The sequence below is a fragment of the Ictidomys tridecemlineatus genome, chromosome 4 (assembly GCF_052094955.1).
Source record: "Ictidomys tridecemlineatus isolate mIctTri1 chromosome 4, mIctTri1.hap1, whole genome shotgun sequence".
Lineage (NCBI taxonomy): Eukaryota > Metazoa > Chordata > Mammalia > Rodentia > Sciuridae > Ictidomys > Ictidomys tridecemlineatus.
In genome coordinates this window covers 20,950,232-20,977,836 of record NC_135480.1, presented here as the reverse complement: position 1 = coordinate 20,977,836, position 27,605 = coordinate 20,950,232, and the positions used below count along the sequence as shown (strand labels likewise).

At 60.6% G+C, this 27,605-nt stretch overlaps 1 protein-coding gene and 1 long non-coding RNA gene across 15 annotated transcripts; one reads left to right on the top strand and one right to left on the bottom strand.

Moving 5' to 3' along the window:
* Positions 1–690: 690 nt before the first annotated feature.
* Positions 691–21,385, bottom strand: Chst1 (carbohydrate sulfotransferase 1). Of its 13 annotated transcripts, XM_078046153.1 has the most exons (8): positions 21,131–21,385; positions 20,161–20,256; positions 19,899–19,946; positions 18,597–18,780; positions 6,265–6,319; positions 4,073–4,205; positions 3,624–3,730; positions 691–2,768 (listed from the first exon to the last, which is right to left on the bottom strand). In XM_078046153.1, exon 8 carries the CDS (start codon positions 2,724–2,726, stop codon positions 1,491–1,493), a length of 1,236 nt encoding a protein of 411 aa, XP_077902279.1. In that variant the 5' UTR covers positions 2,727–2,768; positions 3,624–3,730; positions 4,073–4,205; positions 6,265–6,319; positions 18,597–18,780; positions 19,899–19,946; positions 20,161–20,256; positions 21,131–21,385; the 3' UTR covers positions 691–1,490. The 13 variants fall into 13 exon arrangements, with proteins under 13 accessions (XP_077902279.1, XP_077902278.1, XP_077902281.1 ...); XM_078046152.1 differs by lacking the exon at positions 19,899–19,946 and having other exon boundaries at positions 20,141–20,256; XM_078046155.1 differs by lacking the exons at positions 19,899–19,946; positions 20,161–20,256 and having other exon boundaries at positions 21,124–21,385.
* On the top strand, positions 19,047–26,010 carry LOC144377039 (uncharacterized). Of its 2 annotated transcripts, XR_013437593.1 has the most exons (3): positions 19,051–20,184; positions 21,889–22,132; positions 24,026–26,010. It is a non-coding gene; the product is annotated as an uncharacterized LOC144377039 (long non-coding RNA). The 2 variants fall into 2 exon arrangements; XR_013437594.1 differs by lacking the exon at positions 21,889–22,132 and having other exon boundaries at positions 19,047–20,184.
* Positions 26,011–27,605: the final 1,595 nt, after the last annotated feature.

Here is a 27,605-nt window from a genome sequence, read left to right as displayed (position 1 = left end):
AGGAGGAGGAGGAGGAGGAAATGGCCCAATCTTGATGAGGCTCCTATTAGTCAAGGCTTCTGCTTTAGCTGGTTTCTTCCTGGTCCATAGGCTATAGCTCAGGACCAAGAATCCCCAGGAAGCCCTTCTCTGTCTGCCCAGGACCCCTGGAGCCACCTCATCATCAGGAGCTCCCACGGTCCCAACCAGGAAAACCAACCTCCAGCCTCTCCCCGGAGATCAGCTACTTTCTTGCAGTAAGAGCTGAGGATTCTGCTGGAGGAACTTGCTAGATTGCTAAGATGTAAGCACAGCGGACATTCCACTTTGTAGAGACCAGTGACCCTGCCCCTGTTGTTAAATACCAAGCAGCCACTGCCCAGAGCCACCCCACCGCTTGATCATTCCCCCTACCCAGCGACCTTGGCCCCAGACCCGCCAACCAAAGGGGGAACATCTGGCACAGGGTCCCGGAACCCCGTGCTCACCTCTCTCCCACCAAGCCATGCCACCTGTTGCACATTTTGGTCATGTCTGGCTCTGAGGTACAGAAAGAGAATGACACGGGGAACTCAGTGGAATCAGGGTAAAGCATAACAAGAGTCCTAAAAGGAAGACTTGTCACTTAATAACCAACCTTCTCCCCAAAGCCAGGAACACCCAGACCCGGCCCAGCTGCTCTCAGCCAATCACGAGACCCCACCGTCAGGCCCAGCTATTACTGCACACTTTTATTTACAGAAAACACAGATAAAGCATTTCAATGTTCATTTAGCAAACTTGATTCACTCTTTTTTTTTTTTTTTTGGCACAAAGAAATATCACAATGGACCCCAAGATCAATCAGAAACTTAAAAGATTCATCAGCCATCACTGGTCCAGGGGCAGCTACAAGACTCAGACAGACAGACAGCATCACCACAGACTGGAAAAAATAAACGACGTCCACGTTCACCTCACAGTAAAACCTGCTCACCGACAGGCGAGGGCGGGCAGGAGGGGGGCGTTCTCTGTCCTATGGGAGGAAGAGGGCCAGGGCCAGGAAGCAGGGACCGGGAGGGACAGACCCCTTTCCGAAGTTCGAGAGAGGGGTCCTTCCGTTTTCATCCTCTTACCTGGTAGAAGTGAAACAGTGCAAAAACTACCATCCCCCAACCACTCATTCATTCCAAAAAACTTGAGAAGTCGTGTGTTGGGTGCCTCTCCTGGTGGGCCCATGTGCGTGCGTGAATGTGTGCGCGGGGCGCTGTAAACATCGTCCCCGTCCCCAGGAGACCCAACCTCCGAGTGTCGGAATGGGGGGGGTGGCGGACCCCACTTCACGTGCGCCCTCTGCCCGGTTCCCGTCCCAGACGAGTAGTGCAAATATCGGAGACAAAAAGGCAGAAGGGGGCGGGCGGGCAGGGGGCGGGAAGGACACGAAGACGGGGTGGGGGTGGGGAATAAGGCAACAGTTAAAACGGTCCCTTTAGCAAACCCGGCGCCCGCGCCCCGCGCCGTGTCACGCCGTGTCACGAGAAGGGGCCGAAGTCCCGCTCCTCCACCAGGCTGATGGCCGGGTTCTTGAGCTCCTCCTCCGAGGCGGCCTTCTTGTAGCCCAGCTGGGCCAGCACGTGCTGGCAGGCGTTCTGGGCGAAGGCCACAATGTCATACGAGAGGCGGAAGCGCCACTTCTCGGCGGTGGCCGCCGAGTTGCGCACGGTGCCGTATTTGTGCTTGCCCAAGGCGGGGTCGCCCCGCGTGTTGTTCTGGATCCAGCGGGCCACGTGGCCGTCCAGGGGGATCCCCAGGAACCCATAGATCTCCTCGGTCTTCTTCATGGGGTTCCTGGCCAGGTCCTCGTAGCGCACCAGCATGTACTTGCCCTTGAGCCAGGAGGGCCGCATGAGGCCGGTGGACACGGAATTGGAGAAGTCCTCGCACACGGTGGTCAGCTGCGTGACGTCCAGGTTGTAGGGCTTCCTGCCCGTGCCGTACCAGAGCCGCCACAGCCGGTACGTGTCGCGGAAGGTCTCGCTCCGTGACGCTAGAATCCCCCGAGGGTCGCGGACCAGCTGGATGACCTTGAGGTTCAACCGGGGGTCTTCCACCAGAGCCCGCAGGTCGTTCACCTCGGGCACGCGCACAGTCTTGATGGCCACGTGGCTGCGCTCGCGACAGGCCTCGGCGGCCACGGTCAGGTTCAGCAGGCCGCACTTGCGCACGCAGTCCCCCTCTTCCAGGACCAGGTCGGGAGCCCCCGGAGGGTCGCACACGGGACGGGAGCAGAGGACCCTGCTGGCCCCGCGGCGGAAGATCCTGTCGGTGGTGTGGTTGACCGGGGGCGGCTTGATGTAGTTCTCCAGGAAGTAGAGGTCGCAGTCGTAGAGGCTCCTCAGGAGGTCCCGGCTGGCACCCAGCATGACCCTCCGGTCTGCGGGGCTCTTGCCCTGGGTGAAGCGCGGGATGAGCGTGTTCTGGACGTGGTAGAGGGGCTCGAACAGGTAGAAGACGTCCAGGTGCTGGTTGAAGAGCTGGCCCACGAAGGACGAGCCGCTGCGCGTGGTGGCCAGGATGAGGATGTGGGTCTTTCGGGAGAGGTTATAGGTGAAGGTGGGACCCTCCTCGCACAGCCGCTCGGCCAGCCCCGCCTCAGCCAGCCCGGGGCAGGTGTGGAAGGACTTGGCGGTGAAGGTGCGGATGGCGGTGTACTGGATGGCTATGGAGGCCAGCGCGAGGAGGAGGACGGCCTTCCAGGAACATTGCATGGCTGGCCACCTTCATGGGGCTGCTAATCCGAGGGTCGGGGTCTGGGAACAAAGACGGCCTGGTCAGGCACCTCCCGTAGCCAGGGGCCTCCAGGGGCCCAGGGACATCCATCTCCCTCTCTCACACACATCCGCAGCCCTATGGCCCAAGCAGCTAGCCTTTGCCGTTCTGTGAGGGACCCGCAGGACCTTCAGGGATCTACCCAACCTGGAGCCCAAGATCCCACCCAGAGATGGCTGCCGAAGCCTCCGGCCTTGAACTCTGGGCTCCTTGAAGGGGCCCAACCCCTACACTTAGGAGGCCTCAGGCCACACCCTGCCACTCCTGACACCCTGCTGGCATTGCCTGGCCACCAACACGGTTCCCCAGCCCCATGAGCTGGTGCCCCCTCCCCCAGGTGGGCGTCCTTTCTCTGTGCTGTGCTCTCCAGCAGCTTGTCCCTGCTAGGGGAGACAGGCGTGGCGGACGCAGGTGCCCAGCCATCTCCAGATGTGATTTCTGGGCTCCTAAAGTGCCCTGGAGTCAACTGGCTTGAAACAGAGGGAGGGGTCCCAGAGCTGCTGAGAAACAGCCCTCTCCAGGATCTGGGGTCTGCTGGTGGCCATGGGCCTCACTACCAGAGTGGACTGCCAAGAAGATCTTAGCCCGAGGAGACAGGCCGGGCTCCTCCACGCTGGTCACCCAGAGCCTCTACCCTTAGTCCCTTAGCCTCTCTGTTCACAGAAGGGGAACCGGAAGGAGCCATGGGAAGCAGAAAGGGCCCAGGCTTCCCCAAGCATCTTGCAGGTGCCCCCAGGGAGGCCAGCTCAGCCCCCAGCCCCAGAGAGAGTGCTGGGGCTCCTGGAGCCAGTGACGGGGGGGGGGGGGGGGGGGGGGGGGGGGGGCCCAACACTTACCAAAGACGGCTGCTCCAGGCTGGGCGGTCCGCGGCTGCCCGTGTTCCCAGGCTCAGCTGGCTGTGGTCAGAGGTCCCAGCCTGCGCACGGGCCCTGTGGCCAGCGGACTACAAGAAGAGAGAGGGTGGGCATTCTGAGGATGGGGTTGGGCTCCCAGTGTCCCCCTCTCCTATGCCTTATGTCCCACAGTCTGCCCCCAGTCAGGCAATAAAGGCGCTGCTTTTCCCCTATATTTATCATTGATACCAGGGTCTCAGCCAACCAGTGCCATCTAATCCCTGGGGTCTAGACCCCGGCACCCCACCCCTTCACCTACCTCACCCACCCTCTACCCTCTGCTCACACCAGGGCCCTGGGGGACAGGGAGCTGGTGAGCTGCCGGCCTCATGGACTGAGCCCCAGCACAGCCCGGATTGGTTCTGCGCTGGAAATCAACAGACAAGTCTGACCTTTTGAAATTCGACTGGCTCCCAGAATTTGTCAGGGAGGGATGGGGCAGGGGTTCGCCTCAGGCCTCTGCATCAAATGGCAGCTCCAGGAAGGGCTGTTCTTCCACCACACGGAGAGGAGCAGCCTCTGAAACTCAAAAGCAGAACTGGACTAGGCGGCGTTCCGGACCTTGACCCAGGTCCCAGTGAAAACACCAAAACCCGGGATCCCTCAGTTGGCATCTGTGGAGCACCTGGGAAGTGCGAGGCCCTGTACCCGGCAGGTGCAGTGTCAGCCCACAGAACAGGTGCGAGCTCACGCCCGGAGGTCTCCCAGCACCCCCCCCCCATGGCCCTCCCAGGAGGCTTGACTTCTGTTCCTCCAGCTTAAACACACTTGGCCTTCAAACACGCATTTGATTAATGTCCCCAGCCCATTTGTGGACTGGCACGAGAGGGGCTGGGCACTAGAAGGGGGAGCAGATTGACTGCCGAGGCTCTGAGCACATTCTTTCCATTACTGTCTGACTGCCCTTCATCTGTTCACGGTCACGGGTGGACTCAGGGCAAAGATCCCCCCCGCCACACCCTGCTGTTCGGCGCGACTCCTTTGGGAGCAGGGCAAGCGCATGCTCATTTCCCAGAGCTGCCAAGCACATCCACCTTCTGGTCCGGGTGATTCCTCACAAACCCCCTGGGAGGGGAGGGTCCTCGTTCCCATTGTTCGGATGGAGAAACTAAGTCTCAAAGACTACGGAAAAGCCACTTCAGCCATTAAGGAATAGCAGAGGCCTGGGTCCCTCAGTCAGGCTTAGGCCAGTGCGCTGGGCTCTCACCACCGGCTTTGTGTCCCAAGAAAGGAGAGGAGCCACAGCAGTCGGTTGCCTTGGAGGGGGCAGGGCCTGGGCTGAGATGGCAGTGGGCCCGCTGAGGTGCCAGGCCCGGGGGTCCTCGGCCCAAGTAACCCCGGACAAATGTGAGCGCCTTTCACGATGTGCGGGCGGGCGGCTGGGCCACTGAGTCCCGGGTCACTGGGGCCCGCTCTTCAGCGGCAGAGCCGTTCCACAGACACCTGCCAGCTCTCCAGGGTGGCCAGGCACCGTTCCAGGGAGGACTGGGGAGACGGCCCCAGGCAGGGCCAGCACTTGTGGGCACCCGTGACCCTCCTCCCAAGCTGCACTCTCCCCAGCACAACCCACTTTATAGAGAAGGAAGCTGCGGCCCCTCAGGGTGAAATAACTTCCCCAAGTTCACACCTCGGAAGGGGCAGGCCATGCTCTGAAGTCCACGCTCAAATCCACCCCCTGGATCCACTCCCTGATGCCCCCCAGACTTCACCCCCCTTGAGACTCTTCCGCAAACCTAGAGTTCCGGTGCCAAAGACAGAACGTACCCCGAGGGTCTTCCAAGAGCAGCATCTGGCCATCTTGCCCCACATCTCCACACCCCACCAGAGAGCTGAAGGCCAGTGCTGGGCACCGGAGGGGAGCGTCCCAGTCACAGGCCATGCCCAGCCTCCCAGGGAGGGCAAAGCCAGGGCATGGGAATGGAAGGTGGGGAGCCAGGCCCTCCTGGAAGTGCCCGGCTCCCCTGCCAGCCTGGCAGAGCCAGCCCCGTGCTGGCCAAGCCTCCTTGGTATGCTGCAGGCATCTGTCCTGGAAACCAGAGGACCCGGGGCCAGGTCCTGTGGTTCCCAAGGGAGCATTGGCCACTGAAAGAGCCCTCAACGCTCTCGTCCTCCAGGCCACATTGTGAGCTCGGGGCTCCTTCCTGGGCTCCAGCCGCCTCTGGCATGGGCTCCCTCCAGCTCCAGCTGGTCAAAGCCTAGGCAGAGGAGCCCAGAGTCTGTTCTCTCTGTTAAGGCAAAGGAGGGGGTGACCCCCACGCCCAGGAGGAAGCTCAGACTTCAGAGTCAGCCGAATCCCAAGGGGGGCAGCGGGAGGGGAGGACTGCACATCACAAAGCTAATCGGGAGCTCAGGGCTCGCCAGGAGCCAGGTCGGCCTAGGTCTGCCCCTCAGTGGGTATGGACATGTGGGCGATTCACCAGCTGCCGTGAGCCCCAGTGTCCCCATCTATAAAGAAGGTGTGACCACCTTCCAACCAATCAGAAGAATTGAACGAATTGCGTCAGTGTCGGACATTCAAATGTAATGGTTCGTGGTTGGGAGCTGGGTTCTGGGACCAGCTCCATGTCCCAGCTCAGGCACTTACCAGCTGTGGGAATGTGGATAGATTCCTTAACCTCTCTGTGCCTCTGTTTTCTCACCTGCAAAATGGAGATACTTATGAGAAGGCTGCTGTGGGACCAATGAGTTAGTGCTGTGCCTGGCGCAGGGTTACACCCAATGAAGCCGTTAAAAGTATCCTCACTAACACCTGCTTCTTGGGGAATCACCCTGCAGCCCACAGGGACTGACAGTGACAGTGAGACCGACCTCTATACCAACCCTCCTTCCCAGACCCCCTCCCTGCCGGGGAACTATGCAGAGTCCCGCAGTGGCCTTCCTGCTGCCCTCTAGTGGCCAAGTCCCGAAGTGCAGCCTCCTAGCCCTGCACTTGAACTGGGGCCCTGCTGTGGCCTGCCTTCCTGGGGGCTGGCTGCAGCCTGAGGCGAGGTGCCACCAGGGGAGGTGATGTTGCAGGAGGCGGAGAGGTGTGACCGAGGCATGTCCCTGCCCGAGGCAGCCCCTCTTCCTCAGATGCACTCCCAGAGGCAAGCCTGGACAGGCTGCGCTACCTCATCCCCCACCACCCCCGCAGGGAAGGGACACTGAACTCAATGTCACCCGCAGGAGCATCACACAGCCTCTGCCTTTCCCTGGCTGCTGAGTGACCTTGGTTCCCTGGCCCCTCTGTGCCTGGGTTTTTCCATAAGCCCAGTGACCGGAGGACTCCCGGCTCTGACCGTGGGGTTCTGTCCGCTCAGAAGTCCCCCACTGCATTCCCAGGGCCAGGCAGGGCCACCGTCACAGCAGACAGGGATCGCCCGTCAGCAGGGGAAAAGTCCAGTCACCTTCCAGAAGAACCCCGAGCTGCGTCTGTCCCCACCCCCTCAGCCTGATCTGTCCCCAAGAACCAGAGCCGTTGGTCGACAGAGAGCTGTGGCCTCCCTTCCTGCTCCGGGCACCAAAGCACTGCTCCTCACCTTCCCTGGGCCACTGGCCCCTTAAAAATGCAATCCCTCACCCCAGGAAACACCATCTGCACCCACAGTTCTGCACCCAACTGGAAGCTCCCCGGGCCTCCTGCAGCCCAGGCCTGGGCTCTCCTTCCTCAGAGCCAGCCGCTGCCCTGGGGTCTTCTCTCCAACTGACTGCAGCAAGCAGGCCCCACAGATGGGCTTAGGTGACGTGAGGACAGGGCCCGGCGTAGGGTCAGGAAAGCTCTGGCCAGAAGACACGGTGCAGGACCCACCACCAGCTCGGACCTCCGGGGGCTGGGTGGGGGACACTCGTACCTGGGACAGTCAGACGATGGAGGGGGGCACATTCGCACCAAGCTTTTGGCTCAACCTATTAATCTTGGGGACAAAGTGAAGTCACCCAATGCAAGAGCTGAAGAAGAGACTGGTGACAGGGTGGGACACTAAAACCTAGCCCTGGCACCTCCTGGTGCCTGCTCTCCTGCCCAGGGTACTGCCAGTTGTCCTCCCCTCCCCCATTTCCAAGGCACCTGGTTGAGGCCACCACCTGTCCCTAGCATTGGGCTCTCCCTCTGGGGGTGGGGGATGGGAGGACCAGGGACAGCAGTGGCTGGAGTCTCCTGGGTTAGAGCAGGACCTCCAGGGGGCCCGAGGGCTGTGGGGGCAGCTAAGGCTTCCCTCGGACATGACACCCTTCCCAGCTCCTCCCCAAAACATGTCACCAAATCCAGGGGGAGCAGAGAGGAAAGAAGCTACCCGCCCCCTTCTGCCCAGACTCAGGAGCTGGGTGGAGGGAGTCCCGAGGCTCTGGGGTGCCAGGAACCAGGCAGGGGGAGCCGGAGGGAGGGGCAGCGCTCAATCCCAGGCCTGCAGCAGCCAGCAGTGCGGCTCCGCCGTAGATGTTTGTTTAGTTAGGGCTAAAAACACATAGAACAGCAAGGTTTTCTCCTCCCAGAGGAAAATGAGGTGACAAAATGAAGTGCAGGAGAAAAACAAGGGTGTTGAAAGTCTGAAAGAACCTGGAATAAGGGCAGCATACAAAGAGCCAAGTGACAGCAGCTGGGGACGGAGCTCAGTGGTAGAGCACTTGAGGCCCTGAGTTCCATCCCTAGCACTGCAAGAAAGAAAAGAAGAAAGAAGGAAGGGAAGGAAGGGAGGAAGGGAAGAAAGGGAGGAAGGAAGGAAGGAAGGAAGGAAGGAAGGAAGGAAGGAAGGAAGGAAGGAAGGAAGGAAGGAAGGACCAAATGACTTATGGGCTACATATAGGGGCCAGAGCTTCCTGGCAGTTGATGGGAAAAGGGAAATGCCTCATTTACATGTTTGCTAGATCTGTGAGATAAAGATTAAAGCATGCGTCAAGAAACATCTGGCTATTCCTGACTGATACTGAATCCAGCCTGATTCCGCTCATGGTAGGTCTCCAGAGAGCTATATACCACCAGGAGGCACAGCCTCAAGATCGCCTACCTAATAAAACCCAAGGGTAAGTTTGATGGGACTGAGTCCTCGGGCACCCTCAATGTGGGCACTATGCCAACATGTACTTCAGCCCGCATGACCTTCTAGAGGGAATCCAACGGAGCCGGGCCTCGGCCCCTGTTGCCCCGGGGTTCTGGGCCTCCAGTGCTGATCCCTGGAGCCACGCCCAACGCAGCTGCAGCGCAGTGAGGGGCCTTCTCTGTGCCGTCCAGTCCTCAGCAGGCCTACCGGGGCCCCACAACCCGTCCCCAGCACGCTCGCCCACAGAGCCGCGGGTCTTCCACTCTACACCATTAGCAGAGCGCTGTGAGCTCTGTGTCCCCAGGGCGGGCCACTCCCATGTCCACAGGTGATGTCCTTGGGGACACCCCTGGGCATCGCAAGCCTGCTTGAGACTGGGGCCAGGGTGTGGGTCTCGCTGCTGTGGCTTTCTAGCTAGACTTCAGCTAGGACCGGAACCTCTGCAGGACTCGGTTGTCCCCCTGTGAGACAAAGCCCGCGAATCTCCCAGACCTCTGGGCTGTGAGACCCACACGACGCTGGGCGCAGGGTCTTGAAGCAGGAGCCGTGAGGGGAAGTCTTGGGGGCTGCTGGCCCATGACGGGCAGTACTGGCCCGGAATCGTGGGAGCAGAGGGCAAAAGATGCACCACGGCCGGGGCGTGCTCCGCGGCCCCGCGTGTGTGGCTGGGGACAGGCTGTCCTGCCTGCAGAGAGCTCGCCCACTGGCCCTGGAACAGAGGGCACCTCACTGTCCTGCCCTTCCGCCACGGGCCAGCTGGGCGCCAGGGTCCCAAGGCCGACCTGGAGAGGGCTTCCCCAGCGGGGGGGAGAGTGACTGACCTCCGAGCCCCAGGACAAGGCCCCAGTGTGTGCCCAGCTCCTGGGGAGGGATGAGTCAGAGGCCAGTCCCCGTCCCAGGCCGGCCTGTGGTAGGCGGGGCTCTGCCCCAACACTGGGCCAGCGGAAAGGCCCTGGTTTCCTGTCCCCCCCACTGCCACCCACCCAGCAGCCACAGCCAGAGTCGGAATAGTACCGAGGCCCCACCTCCTGGACACCAGGGCCACCCGGCCGCCCAGCCTCGGGGACGGAAAACATCCACAGGAGCCAGAGCCAGCTGCGGCCGGCCGCCAGGGAAGGGGCCATCTGTCCCGCATCCCCGGAGTCCACTCACCTGCAGGAGGCTCACCTGGCCCGGCGGGGTGAGGGCTGGAGGTGGGGAGGCTGGGACACTGGAACCCACCTGAGCCTGAGGGGCTAGGGGAGCTTCAGTGCCAACACCCAGAGGTGTCCCCAGGCCTGGCTCCCACTGAGGGCGGCTCACCGCCTGCCAGGTGCCATGACCAGCTCCCCAGGGGAGGAGCCTGAGCCTGTCCCCGCAGGAGCAGGGCCCTGCTTCCACCTCAGTCCGAGGACTTGCCTGAGAGCGAGAGTGTCCCCCGACCCTGAGATGCTAGAGGAGAGGGCAGGGACAGCCAAGACCAAGGGAGCCACCAAGGCCCCAGGACACACTGGTGCCCTCTCGACCTGGGCATTCCCCCCCCCAACCCAGAGCCAGCTCACCCAACAGCTGCTGCCGTCTCCAAGGACCATGTCCCTGGGAGTCAGCTGGTGGCCCTCCCTGGCCCGTGGATGGGTCTGTGCCATCTCGCCACTGCCCAGCTGAAGCTCAGGACTCTCACAAATAAACGTGGTCACAGGCACAGCCACTGAGGAGCAGCCGCCCAGACACGCCCTGCTCCCCACTCAGGCCTCGGGCTCTGACCAGGGAGGCCAGGAAGGCCAGCTCCCCAGCCAAGAGGGCGCAGGCGCATGTCTTATGACCACCAGCCCGACGCAGTCTGGACCGGAGCACTGGCTCCCTGCTCCCTCGGTCCAGACCCTGCCACCAGCCCAGGCTGGTCCCAAGGACATGCCTGCACCAGGCTGCCGGCAGGCTCATCCTGTGGCCCCTCTGTTTCCTGAGTGACAAGGCTCCGCCCATCAGGCACGAGGCCAGCAGGATGATCACCTCTGCCGACATCAATGGGGACACCCATAGTAATATAAACTGGCAGCCGTTATCCCAGAGCCTGGCACCTGGGAGGGACTGTCACACCTCCCCTCCGTGGACCCTCGCAGCCTGAAGCCTCGGGTCCTCTGGCTGCAGCGACTGCACAGGAGGGTTAAGTGACAGCTCAGACGGGCCGGGGTGAGAACTAACCCAGGAACTGGGGCGCCACCCTGAGGTCCTCACCTCCTGAGACGCTCAGAACACCCACTCGGCTCTCCTGACCCCGCGTGGGAAAGGCTAGGAGTGCAGCAGAGGGAGCGGGCACCAGACCCGGAGTCCCTGAGCCCCTGAGCCCCTGAGCCGGCCACCCCGGCTCCCAGGACTCACAGGAGATGGAGCACAGAAAGCTCTCAGCAAAGTGACCGGGCACAGCAATCACTCAGAACGGCAGTGGCAGCGGACGCTGTCATTTCCTCTCCCTCGCAGAATCCTTGAAGGAAGCATCAGAGACCCCCACACACCAGCCTTCCCCAGGGCCCAGCCTGGAGTGCCTGGTGCCTGCAGGACTGAGGGAGCGCTCCTAAAAACTCCACACCACGGACTCCAGAGAAGGGACCGTGGGCACGGCTGCCCGCCCCATCCCCGCAAAGGACACAGCCTTCCCCTGCTCCCAGCCCACGGGCTTCCAGCTCTAATCAAGAAGCAAACACAAAGAAGGGATCTCTAAACATTTAGAAAACGCGGGAACCCTGTGCCCCACGCGGCACCGTGGGGATTTATAAAGAACAAATCATGCCTGACAAACTTGATAGCTTTCTTGATAGAATTACAAGACTGGTAGATGAGGGAAATGCAGGCAGGGTAATATATCTTGATTTTTAGCAAAGCATTTGATACAGCGCCTCGAGTAATCCTACCAAATTAATTCAAACAGATCTGGCCCTAAGCACTTGTCATGGGTCCTGAAAGAAGGAGGGGGTGGTCCCGAGGGTCCTGGGTGGGGAAGCGGGTCCAGGGGGAGGGGGCTGGAAGGCGAGTCCAGGAGTGGGGGCAGGGCGCCGAGCGAGCGAGCACTGGATCACATCTTATCTAACATCTTCATTAATGATCCTGAGAGAGGGGAGTAAACAGTCCGTTAATGAAATTTGCAGAGGATATTAAATTGGAAGGTGTCGTGGACACCAGTGAGGACAGCAAAGCGGTCCAGAGAGACCTGGGGGCAGAACCCTGGCAGGAAGCTGAGGGCTGGCGGGGGGGGGGGGGGGTTTGCTGGGTGGCAGCCGGAGCCACTTGGAGAGCCCAGGAAGAGAGAGGGGCCACCCAGGGCCAGTGTGGAGCTGGGAGAGGCTGCAGCTAGCTTAGATCTGCCCAAATCTTCCTGGCAACAACAGGAATCTCAGTGTCTCCTCTGGTTCACAGAGGAAGGGCCAGGGCCAGCTGATGCCCAGGGTGCTCTGCCTCCCTGACAGCCGGGTGATGGAGCGAGCTGGAGCTTGGAGCTGAAGCCCACCGTGCAGGAGGTGGAGTCTGCAGGCCAATGGGGGGCTGAGTGAGAGACGGGGGCTGGGGAGAGACTGGCTGGGCCCCCCGTGCTGCTGGGGAAAACCTCCCTGCCCCACCGCTGCAGCCGGCACCTGGCCGACCACAGAGCATGGTGGTAGCATGTGAGAAACAGAGATCCAACCCTCAGGCCTTGCTGGGGAGTCCCTGGTTCCTCTTTGGGTGACCATCAGGAAGGGGATGCTCCTCCAGCTAGATGAACAGCCTGGAAAGGGCGCGAGAAGGTGGCCTGCCCCACCCAGCCCCCTTGCTATGTCAGAGAGGGCCCTGTCTCTGTCTGGGCCTCTTTTGTCCCTTTCCTTCTGCCCCAACACCAGGGACACCACCATCCTCCCCCAGGGGCTCAAGTAGAAAGCACCTGTCCATCTGGACCTGGAGAGTTGGTTCCCACAAGGCTCCTTCCTGGACAGGTGGGGTCTGAACAAGATCCAGGGCCGCCGAGCACCGCGCCAGCCCTAGGCACTGCTGTGTGGTGACTGGCTCTCAGGGTGGGTACAGGCTGCCAGGGGAGGCTTCTCCACAGCCCAGGGGATGACATGATCATCGCCGGGACATGGGAAGGATCCCGGGAAGTGATCCCGGACCTACAATAACAATGGCCTCCACTAGGTACTGTCCTGGGTGTGTTCCACTTCTTAATGCATCTGACCTTCACGACCCCAGAGCTAGGGCTCCTACAGTCCCCCTTCTAGAGGAGGACACTGAGGCACAGAGAGTAGCCATCAGGCTTGGCAGAAGGCTCACAGGGGGAGCAGCAGCCTGTCGGCTGGGCGGCTCTGGAGGGGGCCCTCGGGCGTGGGTGGGGACAGGCAGCCCCTCCTCTAGGGAGGCCAACCCACCCTGGTCTTGCCCACAGAAGGGAGCTGGTCCAACTGCCACCACCACACTTGTGGAGCCTGGTTTTACTATATGTTTCCCTTCTCCCCCAACCACTGCCGCGCTACAGCGAGTCCTCCGAACAAGTCTGTTTCCATGGAAACCATACAGTGACTCAGGGCTTCGGGACCTTCTCTGAACCAGATTATGAATATCAAACACTCCCTCCCTACTGATGCAGAGTGGAGTTGGGAAAGTAAAGGGAGACCCACAGTGCGGGGGTGGACAGGTCAGGGGCAAGAGGGACCTGGGGGGCACACACAGGTCCTCACCGACCGCTTGGCACCTGAGCACCCCTGCACTCAGTGGAACCCAGATGCGCCCCTCTTCTGGCGCAGGCTGACACACACGCCTAATGAGCCCCTCAGCACCATGCTTCCTCTGGAGCCAGGGTGCTGTGGGGAAAGGGGTCCCAGAGGGACCTAGATGCCTTCTGTGGCAGAGAAGGCTGGGGGGCCAGGGTGGAGAGGAGCGTGACTTCCCCTGGATGCCAAGGAAGCGCCGGTTCGGAGCATCCCAAGTATTGCAGAAAGAGGGCAATGGAGCTGGGATCCTCCCCTAGCATCTCTGCTTGGAGATGAGGAGGCTGGGTGTTGAGTGAAGGGGGAAGGGGACAGTGATTTCAAAGCCCCAGCAGGGCTGGGAGGACAATCAGCAAAGGCTTCCTCACACTTGCACACCCGTCCCCTCCCCTCCCCGTCACTGTGGCCTGGCCTTGGCCCTTGCCCACCAAAGACCAGGCAGGCAGTGAAAGTTTGCAGCTCCAGGCTCCAGGCCTGCAGGGTCTCAGCCCCAAGGGCAAGCCCGCCTCCTCCTTTCCCCAGCAGCTCCCTGAAGACCCAGGAGGGAGGAGAACGGACCTGGCTGGAAGCTTGATACCTCCCTGGTGAATCCAGCGAGTGAGTCATGACGGTGAAAGCACTTTGAGAGAGAAACAGGGTCATCCTGATCCCTGTGTGTGATGTGGTGCTGAGGCTGGAGCAGGGGCACTGCCTGCCCAGGTGAGGTCTTGCCTGAGCCACCCAGCACCCCCAGAGAGGTTAAGGAGCCCCTGAAGACAGCTACCTGGTACTCGGCCCACCTGTCTACTGGCCCTTGGCTTGCTAAAGCAGCTCTGCTCCCAGTCAGGAATCCTAGGTCCCCTCTGCCCCTGCTCCCAACAGCCCTCCAAAAGACGCTGGGCAGAATTTCTGCTCTTCACTGGGCAGCCACCTCCTCTGCCCAGGCCTCTACCTCCCTGTCAGGGGCCCAAGCCCATGTGGAACCCGCACCCCAGAGGCAGCCCTCCTAGGAGCCTCCTGCTTAGAAGCAGTTTTTAGGTCCATCAGAAGAAATCAGCGCCAGAGCCGAGGAACCTAATCTTGAGAAAGGGCAGGCCTGGAGCAGGCACACTGTGGCATCTGGAGTCAGGCCAAGGTGCCACCTTAGAAGGACTCTAGGGTCTCAGCCTCTTCAGGTAGCTTGGCCTTTTAACCCCTGGCATCCTGGCCAGTGCAGCTCTGCGCTGTGAAGGCAAGCACCAAGTCCCTGGAGCCTGGGAGGAGCAGCTCACCGGCCCCTACCTAGAGAAAAGCCCTACCCAGGGAAGAGCGGGAGGGCTATTGGACTCTGCACCATCGCGCGGCTAGGGCCCCATAAAGGGCCCATCGCATCGCACACAGCACGGTGGTGGGCTGCGGGGGCTGGGCGCAGGGCCAAGGCTAGGAACAGGAAGCTGGAGGCAGCCCCTGCCTCCGGGTGCAGCTCTGGTTTGGAAAGTTATAGCAGACGTGGGGACCTCAGGGTCTCGAGGAGTCCGGGCAGCCGCGAGGAGGGCAGAGTGTGGGACCCTGAGCCTGGAGCAGCCCCCGAGTGCTCTCGGCAGCGGGAGGGATCCGGACGCCTCCGGGGCCCGCCCGAGTCTCAAGTTTGCTGTCCTCCCCAGATGTGGCCGACGAGGGCTGGGGTGATCTCGGCGCTCACCGTTCACCCGCCACCAGCCCCAGAAGCCCCTTCCTGCTCCCAACACGCTGCCGTCCCGCGCCTCCCCCTCCGCGCACCGCCGGTAGCGACTGTCCCCTAGCCGAGGGGCGTCTCCCACCGCGCCCGCGCCTCTCCTGGCTGCTGCGGCGGACTGTGCGCTCCCGCCCGCCCCGGGGCCGCGGGGCCCTGCCGATACCTGGTCGGGGGCGCGCCGAGAGCCGCTGCAGCGCCCAGCGCCGGCTCCATCCTCCGCTCCGGAGTCAGGCTCGCCGGGGGCCCGCGGGTGGCGGCGGCGGCGGCGGCGGCATCCTCCGCCTCCCGCGCCCTCCTCCTCGGCCTCCCTCCTCCCTCCTCTTCCTCCGCCTCCGCGCGCCCCTCACGGGCCCCTCTTCATGGCCCGGGGCGCGAGCCCAGGGCGGCTCGAGAGGCGGAGGGCGTTCTCCCGGGCTAGGCGCGGGGCCGCGAGCTGGGCAGGGGGCCGAGGGCGCAGGGCCGGGGCCCGGACCCCGAGCGCCGCAGCCCCGGGCGCCGGAGGAGAGCAGCAGCCGCAGGCGCCGGAGCCTCCCCGAGCGCCTGGCTGCCTCGCGTTCCCGAGCCCAGAGCAGCCGCGGCAGCGGCGGCGGCGGCGGCGACGGCGGCTTCAGCGCCGGGCGATCGGCGGGCGCTGCGGTCCCGGCTCCACCCCCAGAGCCGCCCGCCCCCGGAGCCGCCCGCCCCTTCTCGTCCCCACCCCTTCGGCGCGCCCGCCCCCTCCAGCCGAGCGCTCGGGACACCCTCGGCAGCCGGGCCAACCCCCACCCGCGGGCCGGGCAGCCACGCCCACCCCACCCCCAGAGCTTCGAGAACGGCGGGCAGCGCGGGCTGCTGCCCTGGCACCCCTGCCCCGTTCTCCCCCTACCACCCCACCCAGGAGGGTGCTCATTTCTACTCCGACAAAGCCTTCTGCCTGAGCGTCCCCAGCCCCAAAGTCCGACTGGAGCCCCAACCCCGCCCAGGGCCCCGCGGTCCTCTCCCGAGTCCCTGGCCAACACAGACACCCCAGAACCCAGAACCGCAGCCAACCACCTTTCAGTGGCACAACCCCTATTCCATCATCTGTCCTTCCCTGGCTCCATCTGTTCCGTTTGGCAGGGTCAAGAGGTGGGTGGCATAGTGGGACATTTGCTGGCAGGTGTCTTCCACTTCTGTCGGTCCCCTTCCTACCAGTCTACCGCGAGCTCTCTTGGAGCCACTGCTGCCCCATGTGAGGGAGACCAGTGGCAGCCGAGCTCTGTGGTCCTTCCTCCTCTGCACAAATATTGTCTGAGCATCGCTTGCAGGTTGGGCCCACACGGGCATCAAGGACTGGCCAGTGACAAGACAAACAGACACCCGACCTCTGGGAGTGGAGGAGAAGCAATGTAAACAGGCAGAGAAACATCTTGTCTGTCTGTCAACAGTCCCGGGCTGGCCAGCCCCTGGGCCTGTTTCCCCATCTGAAGAATGGGCAAGTGGCTTGGCTGGCTGAACCTCTGAGGCTCCTCAGTGCTAACCAAGAGACCATCCTGTGAGGCAGCGAACAACTTCCATCTGCATCATCTCAGAACTCTCCCTGAATCCTATTTCCAGCTATAGACTGTCACTCCGCACAGGGAAGGCTGAAAACCAGGAATGTGAGGCAGCCTCCCCCCGGGTCCACAGGCCCACCACAGCAGCCTAGCACCGCTCCCTCCCAGGCTGGAGGAGTCTGCCATGGGACTTTTTGTGAGTGAGATGGTCTTTTGTGCCTCAGTTTCCTCAATCAGAAGATGGTTCTCATCTTATGGGGCTACCATGAACACCAGGTGGTAAAATGGATGTAAAGCGCCCAGCACAATGTCTGGCACACTGAGTGCTTAATAATTGCACAGCATTGCTATTGACTCGTTGGCGTATCTGGGAACAAACATCACTTGCTCACCAATAGGGACTCATGACATCTGTGCCTCTCTGGAGGACCAGGGACTCAACGCATCAGTACCAGATGGCATGAAGGTCCTTGCCCGGGGTGTCCCACCACACCAATAAACTCTTATCTTGGCCACAATCGCAAACTCATGATTATGAACTCCTCCCCCCACCAGTGCCAGGGAACCAGGCAGCCTAGTCCCGTGGAGCGGCTAATAGCCCCTCCCCACGTGTCTGCCTGCAGCAGTGCAGCTGGGCTCGGCCTGCCTGCGTCCAGCCACTGCAGCCAGGGCAGCGGGGCCAGCCCTCATCCTGACTTCAAGGTGAACAGATCGGCTGCCCCCTACCAACCATCCCCCCCTCCTGGAGTGGCAGTGTTCCTGATGCCTAACAAGAGTGCTGACCTTCCAGAAGCAGCTCTTGATGTCAGTCCTTCCATAGAAATCCTGGCTGTAACAGCCCCAGGCTCAGCTGTAAGAACCTCCCTTTCACCTAGCGCTAATCCCTCCCCAAGTTTTCAGCCTGACAAGAATAGTCAGGGTTTAGAGAGCTTTCTCTATCTCGCACTCTCAGATCCAGCGCCTCATTTTTCAAATTCTGGTGTATTTCGGGTGGAGAGGAGGGAAACGTGCATCTGGCTGACATGAAAAGATCCGTGTGGCTGCAATGTAAAGATGGACTGGAATTGGGGACCCTTTTTTTTTTTTTTTTTAAGAACATTGAAACTCTAAAAATAGACAAAAGAGCCAGTCTCAGGAACACTGGGATTCTGTTCCAGTTTCCTGGGATCTCCCACATGATAAGCGTGCACTTTTTTTAAGCACCTACTGGGTGTACCACACTAGGGCAGGTGCTGTAGAGGGAGGTGAGGGGAGAGAAAACAGAAGCAAAGTCCTTGTGCTCTGGGAGTGTGGGCTCCACTCAGTGAAGCAGCAGAGAACAGTCGCTGAAAATGTGATTGAATACAAAACCACCTAACCTTGGAAGTCGGAGGAAGGAGGCTTGGGGGGCCACTCAGGAAGAGCTTCCTGAAGGAGGAGGGCGTGAACTGCAGCTGGAGGGGTGGATGGGACATAAATGGGAAAGAACAGGGAGCTGGGAGAGTAACCGGCAGGGGCGGTATTAGGGGTGTAGGGGAAGATCAATAGTAAAGGCTAAGGTCTCTCCATGTGCCACGCCCTGTGCTGCTCTCATCGAGTGGGTTATTTTGTTTAACCTTCAAAACAACTCTATGTAGTGGGTATTGCCGTTCCCACTTAACAGATGAAGAAACTGAGAGCCTAAGGGGCTAAGCAGCTTTCCCAGGTCTGCAGAACTTGTAGGCCATGGCGTACCCCAGCTGGCTGGCTCCACGTGCCTGGCCACTCCCCTCCAGCCACTTTCCAGCATCCTGACCCAAGTGGGGCACCTACTGGAAGGAACAGCTGCCCAGAAGAAATAGAGTCCCCCGGCCCTGCTGGGAATCTCTAAACTGAGACATCCTTCTTCACCCCCAGCATGCAGATCCCCCAGGTACTTGGAAATTTGTTAAGGGATCTGGGGGTCTGAGAGCCTGACTTTTTAATATCTTTCGGCTGTCCGTGTGGTGGCGGTCTGCGCCACCCACCTTGTTATTTCAGTCTGTTCTTGGAGATTGATGGCTCAGGCTTTGATTTAAGATCTGCTTCCACGATCCTCAATGTCCCGTGTCTCATGAGGGATGCTGACAAGGCTCACAACAGCTCCTGGCTGTGGCTGGACTTCAGGCCCCAGAGCCCCCAGTACCTGCAGAGAAAGTTCCAGGCAAGAGCCTGGGCAGAACCAGGTAATTCCTGTAATCCCAGCAATGCTAGAGGGTAAGGCAGAAGGATCACAAGTCCAAGGCCAGCCTCAGTGACTTAGCAAATATTTGTCCCAAAATAAAAAGGGCTGAGGTTGCAGCTCAGTGGCAGAGCACCCCTGAGTTTATTCCCTGGTAGCAAAAGAAAAGTCTGGGCATGGGCAACTAGGCTCAGGAGATCTTTCTCCTCCCAGGTACGTATAATCCCAGCTACTGCTGAGTCTGAGGCAGGAGGATCACAAGCCTGGGAAATGTAGTGAGACCCTGTCTCAAAATATAATTCCTAAAAGATCTGGAGATGTAGCTCAGTGGTAGAGTGCCGCTGAGTTCAATCCCCGGAACCACAAAATAAAAGGGATAAGGACACTGAGGCCCAGAGAGACTAAGTGACTTACCCAGGACCTCACAGGAGGTAAGCTGAGCCTTCAGCTGGTATCCAGCTTCCTGAGCAGAAGGTCTCTACACACCCCTGTCCCCCAACTGTGCCCCGTTCCAGATGGGTTCCTATTCTGGATGAATTAAGGGACTCGAATCTCTTTGTGGTTGAAATAAAACAAGTATTTGAGGGAACTGAGGAGTCCTCAGAAACATCTCAGCCCATTTTCCCTCTCGTTCTCTGAGCCAGAGATGGCCAGGCCTCGCCAGCTCATGGTTTCAGAAGGCCACATGGACACGCCGCCCGCTTCCTCCCCCTCCAGGTCCTCCAGCCAAGGCCCCTTGAAAAGCTACCTCACTCCTCCACCCACAGGGCTTCTGTGCATCCCTCGGAGGGACATGGTGCTGCTCCCAGACAGCCCATCACCTGCAGTCACCACTGCCATCTGTCATGTTCTCTGCCCCCGCTCTAGAAATTGCAGAGGAAGCTACTTGAAGGGCCCCCAGCCAGCAGCAGAGGGAGCGGTGTCTTCCCAGCACACCAGGGGAGATGCTGTGACGCATTCTCCAGAGACTGCAAACATCTTGTCCTGCTGGCAGCTGCCGCCTCTAACCCCTGGCTCCAAGTCCAAGCCACAGCGGCCGGCCGGGGAGGAGGCGTCAGTCCCTTTACCCTGTCTCTCCTTCTAGCCACCCAAGCAGAAAGTTCCCTACCTGGGTCAAAGAACAAAATCCCTGTACGAAGTAGAGTGCCAGCAACCCCTGTGATGGGGGTAAAGGGCGACTAAGTAGCCAAGACCCTCCCACGGTGTGGGAGGCTGCTGGCCCTCCCACCGTGCCTGCTGCCCAGGCTGGCCCAGGCTCCCCAGGGCTCCTGACCACTCTGGGCCGGGTAGGTGGGAAAGCAGGAATGGTCCTCCTGGGGAGGGAGGAGGGTCCCCTTCTCCAGGCCCCACCTTCCTTCCTCTGGCCTCACATGGTCCAGCCGGATCTTGCCAAGGTGAGTCTCAGCCAAGTCCCAAAGTTCCCAGGAGGAAAGAGAGGTCAGAGAAGGCCAGATGTCCGCTTCCTCCTGAGGAAGGAGCCTGTTCGCACCTCCCCTGAGGAAGGAGGGCCAGCAGCGGGCGGCCTTGCCACACTCTGCCTGTGGCCTGAGAACTCGGAGGCCCAGGCTGGGACATCTGGGTGCGCTCTCCCAGACCTGGTGCTTCCGGGCCTCCCAGCACCTCCCTGCATGGAGGCAGAGTGGGGGTCCAGCTTGAGCAGGATCCCACCCCCTCCCCACATTACAAGTCCTGAGACGTCTGACCTCGGAGTCCTGAGGAGGCCACAGACTGGCCTAGAGCAAACCAGGCCCAAGTCCCTGCATCTGAGATAAAAGTGCGATAGAGCAGCATCTCCCAGGCGCTGGATGGGCGTTGGGGGTGGACAACAGAACAGGCTCGTGGGCCGCAATTAAAATCCCCCCCCCCCCCCCCGGTGATTCCCAGGCCTCCGCAGCCGGTTTCCATGGCAGGAGGCGGCCCTGGGGGACGGGCGCTGGCAGCCTGGGCTCCCTCCGCTACGGCTGCCCGCAGAGCCTCAGTCCTGGACCAGGTCACACAGAGCAGGCCCACAGCCCAGCTCTGAACCTGGCAAGGGACAGGGAGATGCCTGAGACTGTCCCTGCCCCAAGCCCTGTGGGCAGGTGCCCAAACTGGCAGGGATGGAGTGGGAGGGACAGTGTCTGGACCCAGGGAGCAACTCCATGGCATGCCCTGGGACTCTAAAAGGCCACCAGACGCCGGCCCAGACTCTGGGACATGGGCTGCCCGAAACAGCCACAAACTCCAGTCTGGCCTCTGAACCGTGACAGAAAAATACTTCAAGCCCTGGGAAAGCGTGACCCCACCCCCACCCACCCCACCCTCCCCACCCCGCCCTCCTCCTGCTCCCTCACCTCTCACCTGCAGCCTCCTGCGGCCCCAGGCCACACTTTGCATGACCCTGGCTGGTGCTGAGAAGGCTGGACACCCCTCTGGCGCAGCCCTTGCAAGCAGGGGATGAGAGGAGGGCAGGAGCCGCCAGAGCTGGCCCACAGGCAGGCACCAGAGGCCGGAAGGTCAGGAGAGAGATTCAGGGCTGCCCGGGGCCCTCTGAGGAATCCCAGAGAGCTGGGCAGGCCGGCTGGACCCGGACTGCAGTGCACAGAGGTGCGTCGCCCAACCACGGTCTGCCACCACGTCCTGCCTCCTGGGAGGGGCCTGGAGTCTGAGTAGCCTGAGGGCAGGCCGCCTCTGGGAGTTCCATGGCACCTCAGCTGAGGAGAGAGAAGGGCCAAGCAGGGGCCCAGGGTCCATGTCCCTTCTCTCACCAGGTCCTACCTGGTCCGCCCAGCCTCTCGACTGTGAGGTGCCAGCTCAGGAGCACCTCCACAGGCAGCCCCAGACCCCGACATTAGGACCCAGGGGCCAGTGTGGAGGGGGCCAGGTGTCTATGGGCACCGCCTGCCCAGCCCCAGGGCTGAACTGGGGCTCTTTCCCCTCTTCCCTCTGAGGAAGGAGAGGGAATGCGGGTCACTGCCAAGTGTGACAAGCTCTTGGTCAGGGGCCCATGGTCACCTCCCACCAAAGAGCCCAGCCTGGTCAACACCACACCTGCCGCCTCTGGGAACTCAGCCCAGGGACAATGGGGCCATTCACTCAGCAGTCTGGCCTTTTCACAGTGACCCTCTGGGGCTGTCTCTGTGGCTAGACAGCGTGTGCTCGCCTGTCCACTCATGACAGAGAAACTGGCGCTGGCGGAAGAGAACAGCAGCGGCAACCGGGGGTTGGTTTATAGGAACACTGACATCTTTGCTGAGTACATACCGTGTGCCAGGCACCGTCCTGGGCTCGTGCGTTGTCCTCGCCAAGGCCTGTGAGAGGCCACTTTCTGCAGAACTCCCGTTTTAAAGATGAGGAACCGAGGTAGGCTGTGGAAGTCAGTCACGGGAGCTTCCTCCCGGGGTGTTGCCTGGGCGGGTCTGTGAGGCGGGGGGAGCTCTTCCTACTTGTGTGGTGATCACATGGAGTGTCCATATGCAGATGGTCACCGTGTGCCCAGTGAAGAGCTGTACATTTTGCTCTCTCTAAATTATGTTTCAGTAAAAATATAAATGATGCATCAGCTACAGAATGGCATGCTACCCAGCCTTATTTTAAAAAGGAGGACAATCTTGGTGTCCTAATACAAGTCTCCAAGATCTGTTAAATGAAAAAGAGCAATGTGTAAAACTTGGTTCTGCAGATAGTATGCAAACACATATTTTAAAATACTATCTCTACATGTCTGCCTGTGTGTCTAGATCATCTCCAGAGAGGAGCAGGAAATCAGGGTGCCTCTAGGGAAAGGAGCCACATGGCCAGAGATAGGAGCAGAAGGAAACTTGCCAAGATACAGCCTTCCCTTAACCCACGGGAGCATATTCCTTATTCAAAAATTAAGTGAAATTAAAACCAACGACACAAATGCCTGGGTGCTGATTCCCAACCATCATGCCAACTGCCTGGCGCGTTTCATTCCACAGCAACGGGCTCTCTCGGCTCCTCCAACCTGTCTCCCTGCCCCAAACCCAGCCTGGCTGCATCTGCTGTGGCTGCCAGCTGGGCAGAGTGGATGGCTGGGCTCCACGTGGCCTGAGGGTGGGGGCTGGGCCCAGGTTGGAGGTGCAGAGAAGCCGCAGACCTCAGAGCCCAGCACGCCGGGGGCGTCCGAATGGAGCCAGTCCTGGAGGACGGCGGACAACTCACTCTGGTCCTCGAGCCCCGTGAGGTCCCCCCAGGCCCCCACCCAGCCCAGTGGCCCCTACCCTGACCTGTCTGCCCCCTATACTCCTCCATGGTGTCTGCAGATAAACCCAGCCTAAGTCTAGGCCTGAAGAAGATCCCAGGGTCCTAGAGGCTTACAGAGGGCCACCTGCTCTTCAGGCAGAAAAGCCAAGGAGAGGGGAGGAGGCACTCAGAGGAGACCACATGAGCCTGGGGAGCACCAGCCAAGCCTGCAGGGCTTACAGTCCTGGGTTCAAATCTCAGGCCACCATGTCCTGGCCTTCGGGCTTCAGGCAGGTAGCTCATCTCCTTCCACCATCTTCTCATCCATGGAAAGAAAACAGTGAGCCCCACCCCCCGCCAGCTGTCAGCATGACTGTAAGGACCCTAAACCCTGACCCTACAGCAGTGTCTTAAAAAGAAACCACAGGAGAAGGAGCATCAGCCAGAGCTTTATTTATTAAAATATTGAGATTCTTCAGTGACGAGGACAATGTGCCAGGCCAGCCCTGTGGAGCCTGAGCTGAGCAGAGCTGTTTAACAGCTCCCCAAGTGCCACACAGCCTCCTGGGAGGGATGGCAGAGGGGCAGGCCCTGCCCTGGCCGGGGGGCCAGGTCCCTCCTGGGTTCTCCAGCATCAGGGTCGTCAGGGAGGAGGCGTGGAGGGCCCCAGGATGCCAATGGCTCAGAAATCAGTTTCAGGCCTCAGGGCTAGAGGCAGAACAGCTCATGGGTTGGGAGCCCTGCCGCAGTCCACCATCTGCAGCATAATAACCGGGGGGTGACGAATAACTTGTGCACGTTGATGCAGCCGGAATGGAAGCCGTTTATTGTAGGACAACAGAGCTATTTATACATTTTGCACAGCTTATCTAATTAGCATAAACTAGATACATCAGTCAACCAATAAGGAATCTCCACACTTAATGGCTCGCTTTTGTTATTTCTCAAACCACTCCCTCTGGCATTTTGCCAGGCACCATCCAGACTTGTTTAGGAACTCTTAACATTTCTCTGGCAAAATACCACGTGTTATTTTTGACTTGTTTACAGACCTTAACAGAGCCCGTCCCAGGTGTTACCACAAGGAAGACGGCCGAGACGGGGCGGGCATTGGAGGCTGAGGGACAGGCGTCGGCTCTGCAGCGGCAGCTCTTCCCATCACCTACCTTATCACACTGGACCCCGCGACTTCCCACTCCTGCAGCCAGGACCTGCCACAGCACATTGCAGCCCAAGGCTGGAGGACGTGGGCCTCCCTGACCTGGACACCAGGTGGCTTTGGACATGTCACTGAAGCCCCAAGCTCCATCTTCCTATCTGTGGAGCTGTGGGGCTGGCCAGGCCGGGGCTCTTCAGGGATGCTCAGTGCCTCTGAAGGCGTGCGGAAGTTCCGGCCACCCTTGCTCACGAAGGCAGAGTTGCTGGCCCTGCAGGCCGCCCTCAGCCAACACCAAGGACCAGATCCATGCAGAAGCCTGAGGTGGGCACATGAGGAGCCATGACAGCACAGCGCATCCTGTCGTCTCAATGCCAGTGTGCCAAGAGGGACACGGGGTGCACACAGGCTGGAAAGTAAGGGACCAGGCCCAACAGGGACAAGGGCCGCAACTGAGGTTAACTAAACACCAGGACCCCTGGAAAGGAGGGTCCCCACACATCCCAGGCCTGTGGCACAGGCCCTGCCACCACAGAAGAGGCAGGGAGGTGGGTGATGAATAGCACCCCAAAAGCTCTGAGGGGCTGTCAGCAAGGGCTGGGCAGGGTCCGGGTCAGGCTGGCGCAGGTACCTCCCCACTTCCCTGGCTCACCTGGCCAGGTCAGCTGCCTCCGGGTAGCTGAGAACCTTCCCATCACACAGCATCTTTCCTTGAACACACAAACTGAGGGTAGGCCCTTCTCTGGGGCGATACCGTCTCCCATCCATGCCCACCCACCCTTGCCCAAATCTACACCAGAAATGCTGTCACCAAAAGGTCCCTGTTAGGATGCATCCTCTCATCAAGCGAGATTAGGCGCCTCACCTCTGCGAAGCTCGCCCTGGGCCTAAGCACCCCCAGAGCCTGAGAGTAGAGCGGGGACTATGACCCCAAGAAGGGGAGACCCAGGCTTAGTGCCACCAGCTCATCTGGACACTACAGAAAGTCTTTGCTGGCCTGAGTTCTAGCTGCCCCTCTCCAGACTGGGTCCACTCCCCCTGCCCGACTCTCCTAAACAGGCCTAGAGACGCCTGTCCTGGAGGGTCTCTTCACACTGTCGATTGACCCCCACCCTCTAAAGGAGAGAGGCAAGCTCTAAAGCAACCAGCGGGGGCTGGCCCACCTGTGGGAAGCGCAGAGACACACCCGGGTACCAGGTGCCCAGCCCCCGCCCTCCTGCTCAGGCCATAGAAATGGGGAGTGGCCAAGCAGGGGCTGCTGGCCAGAATGTGGGGGTGGAGAGAGGGATAAGGGCCCCAGGCCTGGGGCAGGGAGAGAGAAAGTTGGGTCCCTGGGGCACTGAAAGAGAGACCCTAGGGCACTTTTGCAGTGCAGACACCTGCTCGACCATAGGAGTCGGGGACCTAAGTCAGCCACCCGGAAACAGGGAAACGGCAGCCTCCTGCCCCACCCTCCTCTACCCAGTTTCATGAGCAAAGCAGGGCTGGCACCACCTCTAACCCAGGGGTATGGTGGGGACAGACCATAAGACCAGCCTTCGGACGGGGCCTGGGACCGTGGCGCCATGGGCCTGCTGAAGAAGCCGCTTTGTCCTGAGACCCCCTCTTCCTGGGCCAGGCTCCTCCTCACCAGGTCTGGCTCCCACAGTCCTGGCTGGAGGCCCGGATTTAGGAAGATCCCCTAACAAGATAGAAACAGCTGGCTCTTCTCACCTACTTTCTGAGCCTCCATCTTAAATGGGGACAGCAGTCGCACATACATACCTCACTGGGTTGTTGAGAGGAGTAACGGAAGTAAGTGTTCTCAATAAAGCATCTAACAGGGTGACAAGCACAGTAGATCCTCAATAAACCTCAGCTCTTGCGAGCAGTGCTAGTATCATGGCTCCGAGGCGACTTCAAAAGAGCCCCTCTGCCAGCTGCCTCTGCCTCCTGGCCAATGTTGGATGCCCTCTCACCCACTGATACATCTGCTCAGACTTGCAAAACACACACACACACACACACACACACACACACACACGCACAACGACAACAAATCTGGGCTCGTGGAAGAGGATGCCAGCTTTTGCTTGGCGATGCCTTTGGAGCCCGAAGTGCAGAGTGGAGGGGCAGAGAGGGAGAGGGCCAGCCCCCAGGAGAGCTGCAGGCAGCAGATGAGCATTAGAAGCGGCCTATCAGCACCAAGCAGAGGGCCGTCAGGTGGGCACGCAAGAGGACTGGACAGGAATTAAGAGTGCCCATCAGAGCCAGGCAGGACACAAAGTCACCCGGGGCACCATGGGCAAAGGCCCTTGTTTCAGAGTTGTCTTATGGGGAGGGAGAAAAAATAAATGAACACCTGGGCAAACACCTGGGCAAACACCTGGGCAAACACCTGGGCAAACACCTGGGCATGCAGAGCAGGCTGTCGGTGCCAACCCTCTGGTGGAACCAGGACCCCCAGAGCCAGCGCCAGCCTTGCCACTCCCTCCGCCATCCTCTGGCCCCTTTGCTCCTGGCCTGGCCTGCAGTGGGCAGGGGTGGGCTCTAAGGGTCCTCTCCGTAGGCAGGGCAGGTTGTCTCCTGGCCCTCATCTGCTCCCCTCCCCATACCATGGGACAGCACGGTGACTTCAAGGGCTCTTAGTGAGCCCAGGATCCCCTAGGAAGCCAAACCCAGCCGGAGCCCCATTCCACACGCTCAGTAGCCCCGGGGTCTCAGCACACCATCTGTGAGGCCCACCGCGCCCCGGCCGCCTGTTGAAACCGCCTGAGCACTCTGGCTTTCCACGGGGCCTGCCCCTGTCCCGACTCTCAGATGACCTGAGCTGCCACAGCCCCTTGGTCAAGCTGCCCACTGCCCTCCCAGGGGCACCCGGGCCAAGCTCCCGCTGGCCAGCTCTGCCCCCGCCATCTGCTAGGGGGAAGCTACTCAGCTCCGACGCCTCATTCCCCCGACAGCGCTGCCATGCCTGGGTGCCCCGGCCCTGGGAACGCGGCCACCCGGTGCCATTCTGAGCCTCTCCCACTCGACCAGGAGCTCCTTGGGACCCCGGCCTCAGTTCATTCATCTCTGAGAGCCCAGAGCCTAATTCAAGGCCAGGTTCACAGGTAGCAGCCACTAAAACAGCCACCAACTGAACCATGAAAGTGATCAGACAAAGCAAGGCCAACGCCACCTGCCGATGGGCTGCTCCAACTGACCCAGAGAAAGGTACCCAGAACCTGGGCTCTGGCCACCACCAGCCCCCCTCCCACCCGTGATAGGATGAGACAACCCCACCCAGCCTGGGCCCAGCTGCCAGGGCCCTTCACCCCTACATTTCAGGCAGAAAGAAGAGATCTGGAGCCAATGCCAGACCCAGCTCGACCCCTGGCACCGCAGGCCTCTCACCCAGCTCACCCATGGGTCCCCCTTGCACCCAGGCCAGACCCCAGCCCACCTCAGCGGAGGCTGGCTGCCCTGTGCAGGCCCCTAAGCACAGAGACAGGA